This window comes from Taurulus bubalis (assembly GCF_910589615.1).
Source record: "Taurulus bubalis genome assembly, chromosome: 4".
NCBI lineage: Eukaryota > Metazoa > Chordata > Actinopteri > Perciformes > Cottidae > Taurulus > Taurulus bubalis.
The window spans coordinates 30,547,228-30,561,410 of NC_136592.1; the positions used below are offsets into that span (position 1 = coordinate 30,547,228).

Genomic DNA, 14,183 nt, shown 5'->3' on the forward strand with positions numbered 1-14,183 from the left:
TACAGCGTAACCAAGTAATTTAGGTGATGACTGACAGGTAGAATGCTTAAGATAAGCTTTTATAGAAAACCAAACACAAAAGAAGTGGGGGTGAACCTGATTACATTATATGACAAAAAAAAATAAGCAAAGATATCTCTAAACACCACAGTTTTACCACTGTTTACGAGAAAGCATTAAAACACTGTTTTCTGGAGTTTGGGGGGAAACTGTACAACAAATTGCAGTTTTTGGTAACAAATGCCCCTTGAAGCTGTTATAATTTTAATCTCCTTCAAGACAAGATATACAGTATGTTTGTGTACACTGTTGCCAGGCGTCCCAAACATTTAGGAAACTCAGATCCACGGTCAGTTCTCATGGGAGTGGGCTGGATTGCAGGGGATCCGGGTGGTGTGGAATTCAGGGGAAGTCCTCCCTGATAGGATTAAGTGAATCATGGGATTGTCGTGGAGGTGAGGCCAGAGGGATAGAAATGGGTGTTCGGTCTGTTGAGGAAGAGATGGCCACTGGGAAACTGGAAGATTGGCATTGGTAACCCTATAGTTGTTTTTGGTTCGACTTCCAGAAATAGTTCCAACTTCCTCATGCAAAAGGTCATCTTAGAGAACCACAACTTTGTTACCCACAGCTCCCAAAACAGTCAAACAAAGACTTGTGAAGATAAGCAAACTCTGCATGATATCGCTTGTGTTCTGAGCCAATGTTTATTTCAACCCTCAAAAATAAAGGAAGTTCAGATTTGGCAGTGTATATTATTCTGAGATCTACATTAAAATGGGGCCAATAATGCCACATACACAAAGGCAGGCAAAAACATCCGCACAGGAAGTTATCTACTTCACGATCTAAGACGACAGGATATGAAAGATGTAGAAGAGAGAATACAAATGAACCTACTTCCTGCCCCTGACAAGTTGGCGCTGAACAGATTTACTGCAGGAGAGTAAACGTCACGTACCCTGAAGGTGTGAAACATTTCATGTGTGTTGCCATATACTCCGCTGTGTGGGTCGTCAGATTTGATATATTCATCACACAACATGACAGATGTTGTCACATGACTACAGGCACGTGTTTTCGGGCTACAGTTGTCCCTGCAGCAATTCATAATGGAATTATCAGAGATTTTGGACTTGCAATGCATTCATAGACTTCAATGTTGCCAGGTAAATTAAAGTGGAAAAACATAAAAGGAGTCATGGCTTTTTAACTGCTCAAAATAATCCAAATTATTATTTTCCTTCACGCCTGCACAGCTCTTTTTCCTTCTCTTTGGGACACCAGATCCTACACATCAGCACTGACACTAAGATGCCTCATCAGAGAGTAAAGGAGCTGATATAAAGAGAGCACTGTGGTTAAAAAAACACACACACACACACACACACACACACACACACACACACACACACACACACACACACACACACACACACACACACAGAAGATCCTGTGTGCCTGTCTTGTTGCTGGGGACTTAGGACTTGAAGGGATAATTAAGCTTCAGTCTTGAAGCCTTTTATGAACCCATTTAGGAAGAAAAGACATTTAATTTCACCCATGGACGTACATTGGCAAAAATATGTTTCGACAAAGATTTCAAAATATTTTTTTTTACATATTCTCTATGTAAAATGTTTTCTTCAGCTGTAACCATTTGATGAGCAGAGTTGAGTCTCAACCTCACGTCTTAATTGTCAGGAACTACATTTTTGTTGGTGTTTAAAAAGCATTAAATACAGTCTATTCTTTCAGTCTGTAGAACAACAGCTGGAGATCTTTACTACAGGGAAACATCAAAAGAAAGAAAGTTGGCGAATCGGTATGCCGTTTGAAAAACATATTTTTTTTTATGGGGCATTCTGTGGGTTTGAAGGGACGGCGGGTCTGGCGTTGAGGTACTCCAGAACAAACACCTGCATGATCTTGTTGAGGTTCTGAATGGTGGAGCGATCCAGGTTCTGCTCGTTGTCATCAAACGTGTGCCACACGGACGGGAACGGGGAGGGGATGAGGTGGAGGACGGGTACGCCTGACAGAGAGGCACAGGATGAGGATCAGCCAACACAGCTACACACAATATATGTACACATCTGCGGCAGTTGTGTTACTTGTCTGTATACCTCTGTTTAGGAATGGTATGTGATCATCTTGTATCTGGCCAACAGGTCGATTGGGCCAGAAATATTGCACGTCGTGAGGATGATCCACAAGCTGGTTCATGGTGTGTAAACGCTTCTCTGTAGTCATAAGAGGGAGGGGGGAAAAATAAATAAAAATAGCGCGCTTCTGTTAGTTAAAATGACTGACAGAGCTGGCAACATAAGCAAACACACCCCACAACTGTCAGCGCAATCTAGTTGCACATTTTATAAAAGAAACCACGTGTGCAACAATTTGAGTGTCGGCACTGTTGCAACATTGGTCTCAATACGATGATGACAGTCTGGAATATGACTGACGTTTTAATGACTAATGATTAAAAGGGACTTTTTTTTTTGTGGCACACCTTAACCCAAAAAAAAAACAGCCCTGCATGGTGTTTAGAGCGGCAGCAAAAAAACACTTGCTTATTCACCAATGCTCTGCAGTCTGGAGAGCCAGTGCGCTGTGCTGGGGAACTGGTTGTGGAAGTGTGGGTCGGGGCCCCCGATCAGGTCCAGCAACACAAACAGATCCTGGAGGAGAAGAAACAGGGAAGGGGCAAGGGATTGGTGTGGGTGAGCTCACATGAGAAACTCTCTCTACACATCCTGAAGATAAGTAAAGACAAGAAGCCAGGTCCCATAAGAATCAAACTCAGAGCCCCATGCTTAGAGGTGCGGTTGTGCAACACACTGACATCAATGCACCGTGCTATCGCTGCAAGACACACACACACACACACCTGACTGTCTATCCACACACACACACACACACACACGGTTCTTTATCTCTGTCTGTCCACACAAGAATGTCTACACAGATAGACGGTCTCACTATCTCTCCATGGTTGGGATACAGATACATATACCAATTAAAGTGACGTGCTGTTATCATGGACATAAATTATGTTTGATATCATGACACCCAAGCCTCCCAGATGATAAAGTGGGTGTCTTTGTGATTTACCCTGAATTACGAAACTATTTAAGACACGCGCCTCCCTGGTTGAGGTGTCTGTGTGGGCCGTGTGAAGAAGAGAAGATATAGGGACTAAACAGATTTGGCTGAAAATGCTGTGCACCAACAAAAGGTATGATCTTGAGTGTGATTGTGCAAAGTAGTTTAGGCAGAACAGCAGAGGCAGCAGAGAACTGTGGCGTACCATGGCGTGCAGTTGGTTTGTGTCCGTGGCTCCGGCGGGATGCGGGGTGGTCTCCATCTTCTGGGCCAGGTGGCGAGAGCCATAAAGGGAGTCTGTGGAGGTCCACTGGAAAAGAGCCTCCTCTCCATCAAAGAAGAGCAACTGCAGGGTCAGGTCGGGAGCGGTGCTCTGCATGGGAGTTAAAAAGAAGACATTTGAGGCTTTGCAGACCTTTGCTGCCCCCTAGTGGTTTTGGCAAACACTGTCTGAGGTTTTCTTTGGTAGTTTTTATATGAAAAACTCATTTTTGTAACACCCCCCAAAATATGCTTCTGGAGCGGTAAGTGGTCATTAATCAGCTGTGATATTGATTAGGACTCCGCCTCCATGGCACCTAATGTATTTGTATTCTACGGGATTCCTATTCCCGCCGTGACCTTTGTGACGGACAGCTGAGTCTGATAAACACATCTCTCGGGCGGTCACTCGCTGTCACAGGACCTGTCACTGGCCGACAAACAGACAGGGCCTGAGCTCAACCGTGCAACAGGAAAAGGGCAGAGGAGCAAGCGGCATGAATACTAAGTGTGTCCCTCATGAATCACTGGTTTGGTTTTTCCATGAAATGGAACAAATAAGGTATCTTTTGTACCTAAAATGTTGCCGATTATGTGGTTTTTCAAGTGTTAGTAAATTCATATAGAATTCCATTTTTTATTAGAGAATTTCCATAGGACTTCACCTAAAAGTCATACACACATTTGACTAATATCTAGCAAAATCCTAAACCTCTATATGTCGTTACTGCAACCTTCTTCCCTCTTGTATTTGTTTCTCATGTTTAAGTGACATGAAGAAACTCCACAGGGACGTTGAACCTGTTCCTGGAACCGTCTGCAACACGTTTGGCCTTGTTTTTTCCCGGAGCTTAGTGCCATTGAGGGTGTTGTTGTTGTATGACTTGCATGTGATTCACGGCCGCATCTCAAGTCAGTGCTAGACACAACCACAAAAACTAATACACACCCTCAAATGAAAAGCCTTGGGACTGAGGCCTCTCCACATAGAGTCACAGACAGGCAGAAGGACCCGCAATACGTAGCATACCCTTTAACGTATTGTATGTTGCAGCTTTAAATCACATGCTACAGACCTTCTGAGCTTTTAGTTCTTCATCCAGGGCGCGGGCCAGCTCCAACATCATGGCACAGGGAACGGCAGAATCCGTGGCGCCTTGGAACTCCCTCCCGTGCCATTGGGGTGGGTAGTACTTGGAGTCGTGGTGACAGGCCAGGACCAGGCGGCGATTGGCTGACGAGTTGAGGTTGGCAACTATGTTCGTGAAGGGCAGTTGGCCGTAGGGGGTTTGCGACACAAACGAATCCTCCGTCACCTCCCAGCCTGCTCCGAGGGAACCCAGGGTTGTCTTGATATGCTGCGAACACACATACATATGACTTGTAGAGAGCATTACTGAAGATCTGTGGCTATGAGACTTGTGACCTGTTGGCTTCCTGAATTGAGTTGTCTTTCCTACTCTGACATCATATTAGGGCACACAAGGTGGAGGACTCATTCACAAGTGTAAACCAGTGTAATATGTTTATACATGCTTAAAGTTACCAATAAAATAATGTCTTCAAAGGTGGAAAAAGTAACAGAATTTTGACAATTTTGCCCCCCCATTTATAGTCAACTCTGTGTGTTACATGTTTCTTTATCTGAAACTGATCCACCATCGATATGTTATTCTGCAGGAACCGTAAGCTCACCTCCTGCACGGCCCGGCTGCCCGCAGAGCCCGGGTACCTGGTGACCAGCAGCGGCCTCAGGTCCCTCTGCCACATCTGCTCCAGGTCAGTGGGGGTCAGGGCGGCCAGGACCTCATCTTGTGTCAGAGTGACGGCTCGGTGATGGAGCTGAGCGGAGCCAGAGGAAACAATCGAGATAACACCAAAATGGGTGAGAAATCGTATCGGGTCCAATGAATATTTTGAGAGGAATTGAGTGCGTTCAGACAGATAAGATTGTGATGTACTGTTCATGCAGCGTTGCATGTGGAACATACAATATTCCAGTCAGTCACAGTTTCAGATCAACAACTTCCTTGTAGGCGTATAAGTCTTTCTGTGACGCATTGAGCTTCAATGTGGGTGACACAGCATACAGATTCATTGATTTCAGTGTGTCACAACACTCTCTCATGTTACTGGAAACTATTCCCTACTGCCAACAGTGGATTGGATTTTTTACAGGATTTAAATGGGACACCTAAATAGAAAATCCTTCGTCAGAAGGATTACAAAAAAGCCACCCATAAGTAATAATCTTGAAGATTTCCATTTCAATGAATGTCTGTTAAGTCCCTATCTGTGGCTGAATGAGGGAAACACAATGTTGATTGTGCCACTGGCCCATTGATGTAAGCTGTTGACTTTTGCAGGAATTCCCAACATTGTGGTTTGGATTTCTACAAAGAGAACAAAACAGAGATCTTTGAGATTGTATTAAGATAAAAAAAAAATTGATGTTGGGCTGTGAGATTCACTCTAACGCCTCTCAGAGAGAGACACGCGGGCCGATTAGAGCAGTGTGAATAGACGTTGATTATCTCCTATACACAAGGGCTACTTCAGAAAAACAGGGATCTATTGCATGAAGAGGCAGGAAAGCTCTTTAACATGCTATTTCTTGCTCAAAAAAGAAAGAAAAAAGGGAGCAAATCAACCAGTTTGTGTAATTTAAAAGGAACACAATACGGATTTGGATTCAGGCTTGTCCATTCAACGGGTGCTACATTACAGAGTCGGTTTAAAAAAACATATTGATTCTTAGATCCCATGGCTCTCTTTTTTTTCTGTTTGGTCTCAAAGTTCACCTGCTGAGCACCGTTGTTGCCCTGGTAACAGGCTGAACCGAGTGGAGGGACAGAGAGCAGTCTGGGAGCTGATGAGGAACATCAGAGCACCGTGTGCTCTCCAATGAAAGATGATATATTGGGGTTGTCGATCAATTAGTTTGCTGATTTTTATTCAAGCAATCGTTTAATCGTGAAATATTAAAAATGTCCATCATAGTGCCCAAAGTGATGTCTTCAAATTGCTTGTTTTGTCCGACTGACTTTCCGAAGATATTCAACTCACAATGACATAAAACAGCAAACTGTCTTATTTGAGAATAAATTGTGTCTTTTTTGTGTGCTCGTCATGCAGAGTAAGTCTTCAGATTTTTTAATGGGAAATCACAGTGGACGTTTGTTTTTCCTCCTAATTTGGTTTCATGTTTCTCTCAGACAATAGGGGAGGGAACATTCCTTCACTCTGTTCATTACAATTGAAGCATACAACAAAACACGTTCATGCGTTGGGCCCATACGCACCGGCTGTAATTACAGTGGCATGTACAGTGCAAAATGTGTAATTATGTGGTCCCACTGACTGTATTTAGTCATCCCAAGCACTCTGGGCTCACTGGGTTCAGAGAGGGTTAAAAGGGGTCTACTTAAGGTCTATAAATACCAAGACTTGCAATTGGAGGATCAATGAGGATGGCTGTGCTGCCATAGCAACTAGGCAAAAAAGGAGAGGAGGAGAAGAAGAACACAAATGAGGAGCATGAATGGCCAGGCATGCCCAGGTGCGTCTCAGGAGAATTACGCAACAGCACTGGGAAACAGTGCAGAGGGTGGTCGAATATCATGAATCCATATATAATGCATATAACAACTGTATTTGGGTACTTGTATTTTCCCCCTCGCCCATAATGAATAGTCTAACTGCTGGGAGATTGACACTTTAAAAAGGAAAGGAAAGCACACACAGAGGCACTATGCAAACAAAATTGGAGTGAATCATTTTTCACAAGAATCAAGCATTTCTCTAACAAAACAGTTCATTTTAAAAAGGTTCAAATGCGTTTAAGTTACAAAAAGAAAGTAAACATGATGTTAACAGTTAATTAATTAATAAATGAAAGCCTTCATTTGAGCCTGGTCAAAATTGGCGACATGGCAATGGCATTGAGGAAAAGCTGCAGGTTGCAAGTTTCACTCTCGGAGCCGGTTTTTCACTGTGATTTCCTGGCAATATGTTAAGGACAACACAACGTGAACAGAGCCTCTTGATCTATTTACCTTTTCTTGAGTCCAGGGGATTCCAGCGGCGCAGCTGATGAATGTCACCAAGACGGCCACAGCGGAACACACACGCATCTTGGAGGGACCGTGGCTGCGCGCATTCATGGCTGCTGTCGCTTCTCTCCACATTCCTGTCTCTCCTCTGTGAGAGATTACAGATCATGTGAAAGGCAGGAGGCAGGACCCGAGGCTCTCGAAACCACGGCGCGTCACTGCACTGTGTGTGTGTGTGTGTGTGTGTGTGTGTGTGTGTGTGTGTATTACGCCCACTCCCAGGAAACTCATGAGTATGGCACACTGACCCCATATTTTCCTTTGTTAATTGATCATTTTCAACAAGAGACAATTGAACTAGACCCATTAGGTTAACATGTGAGCTTCATATTTAGCAACAACAAACAACTAATTTAAGTAATGTATATTCATTTGTCATTCTTGCTTGATACATAATTATATAGGAAGTCGTGCTTTGCTTAAATATTCGTGCCAGCAATTTCATTTTTTCTTTCTTTTTTTTAATAAAAAATAATTAAAATTAATTTTTTAGCATTACATATCTTTTTATTTATTCATTTTCATTTAGTCGCCTATTATTTTTGTGAGCGTAAGGGCTGCGTACGTCACCTGGCACGTGGTCCCTCGTCACGTGGTCAACCCGGAAGTGTCTGCTGTGTGCCGTGCGTCACATGTCAACATGTCCCAATCGCACAGTTACATCGCAGCTAAATCAGAAACGTGAAGTCTATTTTCACATACCTAGTTTATATATATATATATAGTATATAGTATATATATATATATATATATATATTGCAACTGTCCCTGCGTGTGTTTTGGTCGAGGAGCCAGCAGACATGGCGGAGGAGGTGCGCTGCCTGAAGGCTCAGCTCGAGGAGAGAGAGAAAGAGATCGCTGCTCTGAAGGATAAACTGGCGCGAGTGGAAAAGGTCTGTTCTTGTATTTCGTATTGGTTGCAACAGGATGAAGGACACATTAAAGCACAGCATGAATTGATCCTTGTTGTATGAAATGAAACAGAGACAAGTGAACCCTAGAAAAAAAGAAAACGGCACAAAAAGAGAATTGGGTTACTGCTAATATACATAATATAATAATAATAATAGTATAATATACTGAGGACAATATGCCCAAATATCAAACTACTGAGTGATCACACACTATCCATGTGAATGTCGTATTCATGCTGGGAGTTTAATCCCATAATACAGTGCTGTAGTAATACATGCAGATGCCTTTGCATTTACAAAAAGTCAGAAAATTAAATTAATAAATACATTTAACGTAACACGTAACTCATTTAGCCTTGAACACCAAATAAGAAATAAATCAGCCCACTATAAACCACTTAATTCCTGGATATGAAGAGCCCCACCCCCCAAATAGCACCTTATGTGAGACATACAAAGGTAAAGAGAGATATCAATGTAGCTCATGATATTACAGAGGCAGGCAGCTGATGCCACATGGCTCAAAGCGTCGGTTTAAACTTGTTTTTCTTTATATATTTTGTGTTATAATTCCTCCCCCGTGTGCTATTAGGGCCGTGCCTCCGAGCCGGAGCTCTATGAGGAAGTGACACCCCTAACGCCCCTGAGAGCCAAACCAGCCCTGAGCAACGAGGACATCATGCGGTACAGCAGACAGCTCCTTCTGCCTGAGCTGGGTGTACAAGGTACGAATGGCTGCAGACGTTATGATGCTATATACGCAGCGCAGTCAGCGGTCTGTCCAGTGAGATTAACGGCATGACTGAACACAATTTTTTTTTGTAATTGTCCACAGGTCAGCTTAATTTATCCAAGACCTCAGTGCTGATTGTGGGCTGCGGAGGGCTGGGCTGCCCCCTGGCACAGTATCTCGCCGCTGCAGGCATCGGTAGGTCGGCCAGTTGATTAATGCGCAGCGTGACCCGGTGCCAAACAAATCAAACCATTAACCTTGAAATAAATGTGCCGTGCGGGTGTGAGTAATTGTTGAGCTATCAGCGGGTCATTTCCCTTTTAGGCAGGGTCTAAAATTCGCAATCTGGTTCACCTCCCCGGTGGCTGGTAAGGAAAAATAAATGTACCTGCGGGGGGAAAGGTTCTGAACGGTGATTATTCATTTCCATTCCCAAAATAAACACATCACACTACCCATTTTTAGTGCTGTTTAATGATTACAATCAGGTGCACTGGGAGAACGTGTGTAAGGAGCCATGAGTATATTCACAGCTTTTAATCTTACTTATTTTGTGAATACAATTATACTGCCTGTTGAATTTCAACCAACTACAGATAAAAAAACAAGTTCCAGTCAAGTTTTCCGAAAGGCACACTTTGTTCCACTTGCACCCACCCTGGTATGGGATTAAGATCTACCCTGAAGACTTCCTGACTGACTCGTTCCTGTCTGCGTCTCTGCAGGGCGCCTGGGCCTGCTGGACTATGACGAGGTGGAGCTCAGTAACCTGCACAGACAGGTGCTTCACGGGGAGGAGAACCAGGGCCAGGCGAAGGCCCTGTCTGCTGCCAGTGCAGTTAAAAGGTACCGATTGAGAAACGTAATCCTGCACACACTCGTGCCAAAACTGCACAAACAAGACCTGAGACAGAGCAGCAAGTGTTTTGATATTATTAGTCAAATGTTCTCCAGTGGTGATAAGTGGTGTGCTTCTGTGTATTTTGTGACCATTTAGTTGCAGTGCAATACATGCTGGCGCTCTCCAGTCTCACCACAGGTTATATTTGGTTTGTGTGTTTTCTCCCCGCTCCGCAAATATTGTGTAAACATGTTATTTTAGAGACACCCCCTCACAGTGGGCCCACTGTGGTCAGCACTCACGTTGTAGAGCCTCGACCACAAGGGGGCGCCATTTCTCTGACTGCTGATCACCATATAATAATACATTTCATATTTTTTTTAACGTGACTTTTATTGTGAGCAGGTTGAACTCAACGGTGGAGTGTGTTCCCTACTGCCTGCAGCTCTCGTCGGGGAACGCCTTGCAACTCATCCAGCAGTATCCTCCACCACGCCTCTGTCCATCAGACCTGCTGACGCTTCGCCGTGAAACTGTCGCACAGCTGTGATGGCGTAAGCGACGCTATAGATCACAGGTGTCAAACTCGAGGCCCGCCACGTCATTTTATGTGGCTTGAAAGGCATGAAAGGGCATGATCACTATCGCGGACCCGTTTTTCGGTGGGTTGCGGACCTTTGCATGAGCAAAGAAAATGATCTTGTGCTTTTATTTTGAAGGGAATTTTTAATGCAGCAGAGTGCCGTTCAGTCACACTCCTCAATGCTGCGTCACAACACGCTTTACTTTCATGACACGCCGGACTATTTGTGATAGTTCGCTTCATTCCCAACTCTTTTTCTAATGTTTGGTTTTTAATTGAGTGTAAAAGGGAATATTTCTAACTAGCTTTTTTTTGTGTTGGAATACTGTGATATCCTGTACTATCTCAGGTTCATTCAAACTGCACCATATTTCTATGAAATCAAATTGAGAAGTTGAAAATGTTCCTCGCATTGGATCTCGGCTTCTCATTCAGGAGTGATACATGGGTGAACAATAATCAAATACAAAGACAGTTATTTAACAATATGTTCAGTAGTAGTTAAATGTGTAGTGTTACAGTTACAACTGGCCCTTTTGAGGGCGACCATGATGCTATAGATAGATGCTCAGTCGGGAAATGCGTACACGTGGCTCCGTTCTTGACAACCCCTTGACTTCGCCGACCTCATATATGACATCGTGGCGGATTGCTCAGACAACGTCCCCACTCGGTATCTGGTGAATGACGCCTGCGTGCTCAGCGGCAAGCCTCTGGTGTCAGCGAGCGCCCTGAGGATGGAGGGACAGGTGAGGCAGAGAGGCGAGAGTCCCAACACAGCTCTTCTACATTTGTAATGTTACTCTATTAGTGTAAAAGCCCTCTTGCTCTCTCTCACTGTGTGTGTGTGTGTGTGTGTGTAGCTGACAGTATATAACTACCGTGGAGGCCCCTGCTACAGATGTCTGTTCCCGGTGCCCCCACCCCCAGAGACGGTGACCAACTGTTCTGACGGAGGGGTGTTAGGAGTGGGTGAGTCTCGCCCCAGGGAGCCATTGACTTTATACAGAGTTCAGTCTGTGTAAATGATTGTTGTTTGTAAAACTTTCCACTTTTCCCCTTTTTAGTTCCGGGGATAATGGGCTGCTTCCAAGCTTTGGAAGTCCTCAAGATCGCCTCTGGACAAGGCTGTATCCTTTGGCTTTTTTTCCATTCTGAATTCCCACATCACATACAGTGTTCTCCTTGGACATTTAGTTGCTTTACATCGGAATTTTCCAGTCCTCTGGGATGAATCAACAAAGAACTGCTGCAGCATTGTGGCGAAGTTGGTGCATGGGGAGCACGAGTGTTTTGTGCCCGATTTTAAAATAGCAGACTCTGCTGACTCCTCATCTGCCTGTTTTGCTATGAGAAGTCTTTCAAAGATGCTTTGGTTAAAAGTAGAGAGGCTCGCCCTCGAGCGTCAGCCAGGGAAGCCGATTCTCTCCGGATCAAGCGGCGCAGGTGGCGGCGCTTTTCACATTGTCGCCTCTTTCCTTGACCCCGGAGCGCCAGCTTCCTGCGGCCAGCAGCTGGTGATGTTCGACGCTCAAGACGCCAGATTCAGGTCCATCAAGCTGCGGCCCAAGCAGGCCGGCTGTGCAGTGTGCGGAGAGGAGCCCAGTGTGACCCGGCTGCTGGACTACGAGGCTTTCTGTGGGTCAGCTGCCGCAGATAAGGTTGGTCATATAGGAGACGGAACTGATGGGGCACCTCTTATTATTATCAATTTGATCTTGCCATTTAATAAGACACAGTACATGTCATTTATATGTAATCGTAGGAAAAATATGTGACTGTTTTTTTTTTTTTTATGTGTTTCAGTGCCGCAAACTCCACCTCCTTACCGGAGATCAGAGGATCACGGTACAGGTAGAGCATACATCGCCCAGAACCGTTGGCCATTGCGTGACTCTCTGCATTTGGTGCCGTTTATTGTATGATTACCCACAATTTTCCCAGTTTTCTTGTGCGTTCATTAACTGATTGCATCTCAGCGCTGACCCAGCCCCGAATGGGAAATGACTTAAAATGTGCCTGTAGATTTTCTAATGGAAAGAAAAACATGTTCTGTTTGGTGGAGAGAGCCGTGGCAGTGGGTTGCATCTGTTTTTCTGGAGAATGGGTTCTTTCAAACCCGCGGAGTCATTAGGCACACAGATTGGGATCATGATTGATTGGGCTGTACTCGAGATTGTGCAAGGGGCTCCAGTAAAAAAACAACCCATTTGTGTTTCCTTTGATTTAAGAAAAAGCAGTTTAAATATTCATAGTACTCCCCAAAACCAAATCCAGGCAACATTTCAACATTTGCTGAGAATAATTGTGGTTATCCTGTTTTATAGATATTATTCAATGTCCTTTCCCGGAAGATGAAGCGCCCCCTCTCCCATCATGAAGAAGTTATTTGTGCATTAAGGTCTGCTTTGATGTGATTCCAGGATTATAAATCGATAATGGACAAGGCAGAGCCCCATCTCTTGTTGGATGTGCGCCCTCTTGTGGAGGTGGATATATGCCACTTACCTTTCTCTCTCAGTATCCTTTTTAAGAGACAGATGCACATAAATCAATCTCCTGTTTCCGCTCTCTGTGCGATTATTCTCCTGACATTGTTGCCAGACATTCCCCTCTCAAGTTTAGAGGAGAGGAAGAGTGAACACGTCCGATTACTTCAGGAGAGAATCAGCCAGCTGAAGCCTCAGATGGAGGGGGACTGCCGGCCTCCAGGTAACATGTCGTTTGAAATGGAGAGGCACGTAGAGCCGCTTGTGCATATATTCACAGGCTGCTGTGTGGTCTCATACTGCATACTTACTTTGGACAGCTAGTAACAGGTTATAATGGGGTTGCTAGGTGAACCCTTTTCCAAAACAAGTACGGTCAACCCAAACAGCTGGCCTGCCTCAGAGGAATTAATATTCAAAATGTTATTTTGGTGACGTTCTGGGTATTCACCGGGTTGAGCTTTCTTTATCAATGAGCTAAATTTAGCCTTGTGGAGTTGTTGTTTTTTTTCATTCTTTTTTTTGTATTGGTAGTAGGCATCAATCAGACATCTACAGATGCCCTTCAGACAATGAACCTCCCCGATGATGCTCATACTAGCCATGTACTGTACATATAGAACAAAAAGAAAAACAATGTTTAACTAAGGAGCGATCTGTTCTCCATTGATTCTTTCATATGTGTATCATTGAAACTCGTGCGCAGCATTTTGTCCCTGGTTAGATGTTTCTCTGTGCTATTTAATAAATATGTAGTCATCTGCATCTGACGCTGGTGTCACCAAACTGATCTCAGAGCTCTTTCTCTGCTGATTCCTCCAGTGTACGTCATCTGTAAGACGGGCAACGACTCTCAGAAGGCGGTGCAGGCTGTGGAGAAGATGAGTGGGTCCGAAGTGGACAGCGTCTCAGTGAAAGACATCTGTGGAGGCCTCATGGCGTGGGCAAAGAGAATAGACCCCACATTTCCACAGTATTAATCAATTTTATATATATACAGTATATATATTATAGTATTTTTTTTTTGTCAATAAACTCAGTTTTTCATCATTGCTTATTTGTTTTCTTATTTGTATATGTAATGAATGGAATTGGCTTTAATGTCAACACTGAAGAGTAAACTCTCACATAGAGAGTGTGACAAT

At 44.1% G+C, this 14,183-nt stretch overlaps 2 protein-coding genes across 2 annotated transcripts; one reads left to right on the plus strand and one right to left on the minus strand.

Annotated features, from left to right (window-relative positions):
- Positions 1-1,564: 1,564 nt before the first annotated feature.
- Positions 1,565-7,553, minus strand: qpct (glutaminyl-peptide cyclotransferase; the record flags this gene model as incomplete). Its single annotated transcript, XM_079216408.1, has 7 exons — positions 1,565-2,035; positions 2,127-2,243; positions 2,582-2,681; positions 3,311-3,478; positions 4,443-4,724; positions 5,062-5,208; positions 7,422-7,553. 7 exons carry the CDS (start codon positions 7,551-7,553, stop codon positions 1,854-1,856), a joined length of 1,128 nt encoding a protein of 375 aa, XP_079072534.1. The 3' UTR covers positions 1,565-1,853.
- Positions 7,554-8,264: 711 nt separating this feature from the next.
- mocs3 (molybdenum cofactor synthesis 3) lies at positions 8,265-14,090 on the plus strand. Its single transcript, XM_079217376.1, has 13 exons — positions 8,265-8,371; positions 8,985-9,117; positions 9,228-9,320; positions 9,851-9,971; positions 10,372-10,446; positions 11,181-11,298; positions 11,413-11,521; positions 11,617-11,679; positions 12,047-12,210; positions 12,356-12,403; positions 12,973-13,069; positions 13,154-13,261; positions 13,861-14,090. The coding sequence occupies exons 1-13, from the start codon at positions 8,279-8,281 to the stop codon at positions 14,016-14,018; spliced, it is 1,380 nt and encodes a 459-aa protein (XP_079073502.1). The 5' UTR covers positions 8,265-8,278; the 3' UTR covers positions 14,019-14,090.
- The last annotated feature ends 93 nt before the right edge of the window (positions 14,091-14,183 follow it).

What these genes read in the sequence shown, in the direction of transcription:
- mocs3 (XM_079217376.1), top strand. Translation starts at nt 8,279, where the DNA reads ATGGCGGAGGAGGTGCGCTGCCTGAAGGCTCAGCTCGAGGAGAGAGAG. An exon ending in AACTGGCGCGAGTGGAAAAG is followed by an intron (nt 8,372 to 8,984) that starts GTCTGTTCTTGT and finishes GTGTGCTATTAG; the next exon opens with GGCCGTGCCTCCGAGCCGGA. An exon ending in GGGGGACTGCCGGCCTCCAG is followed by an intron (nt 13,262 to 13,860) that starts GTAACATGTCGT and finishes TGATTCCTCCAG; the next exon opens with TGTACGTCATCTGTAAGACG.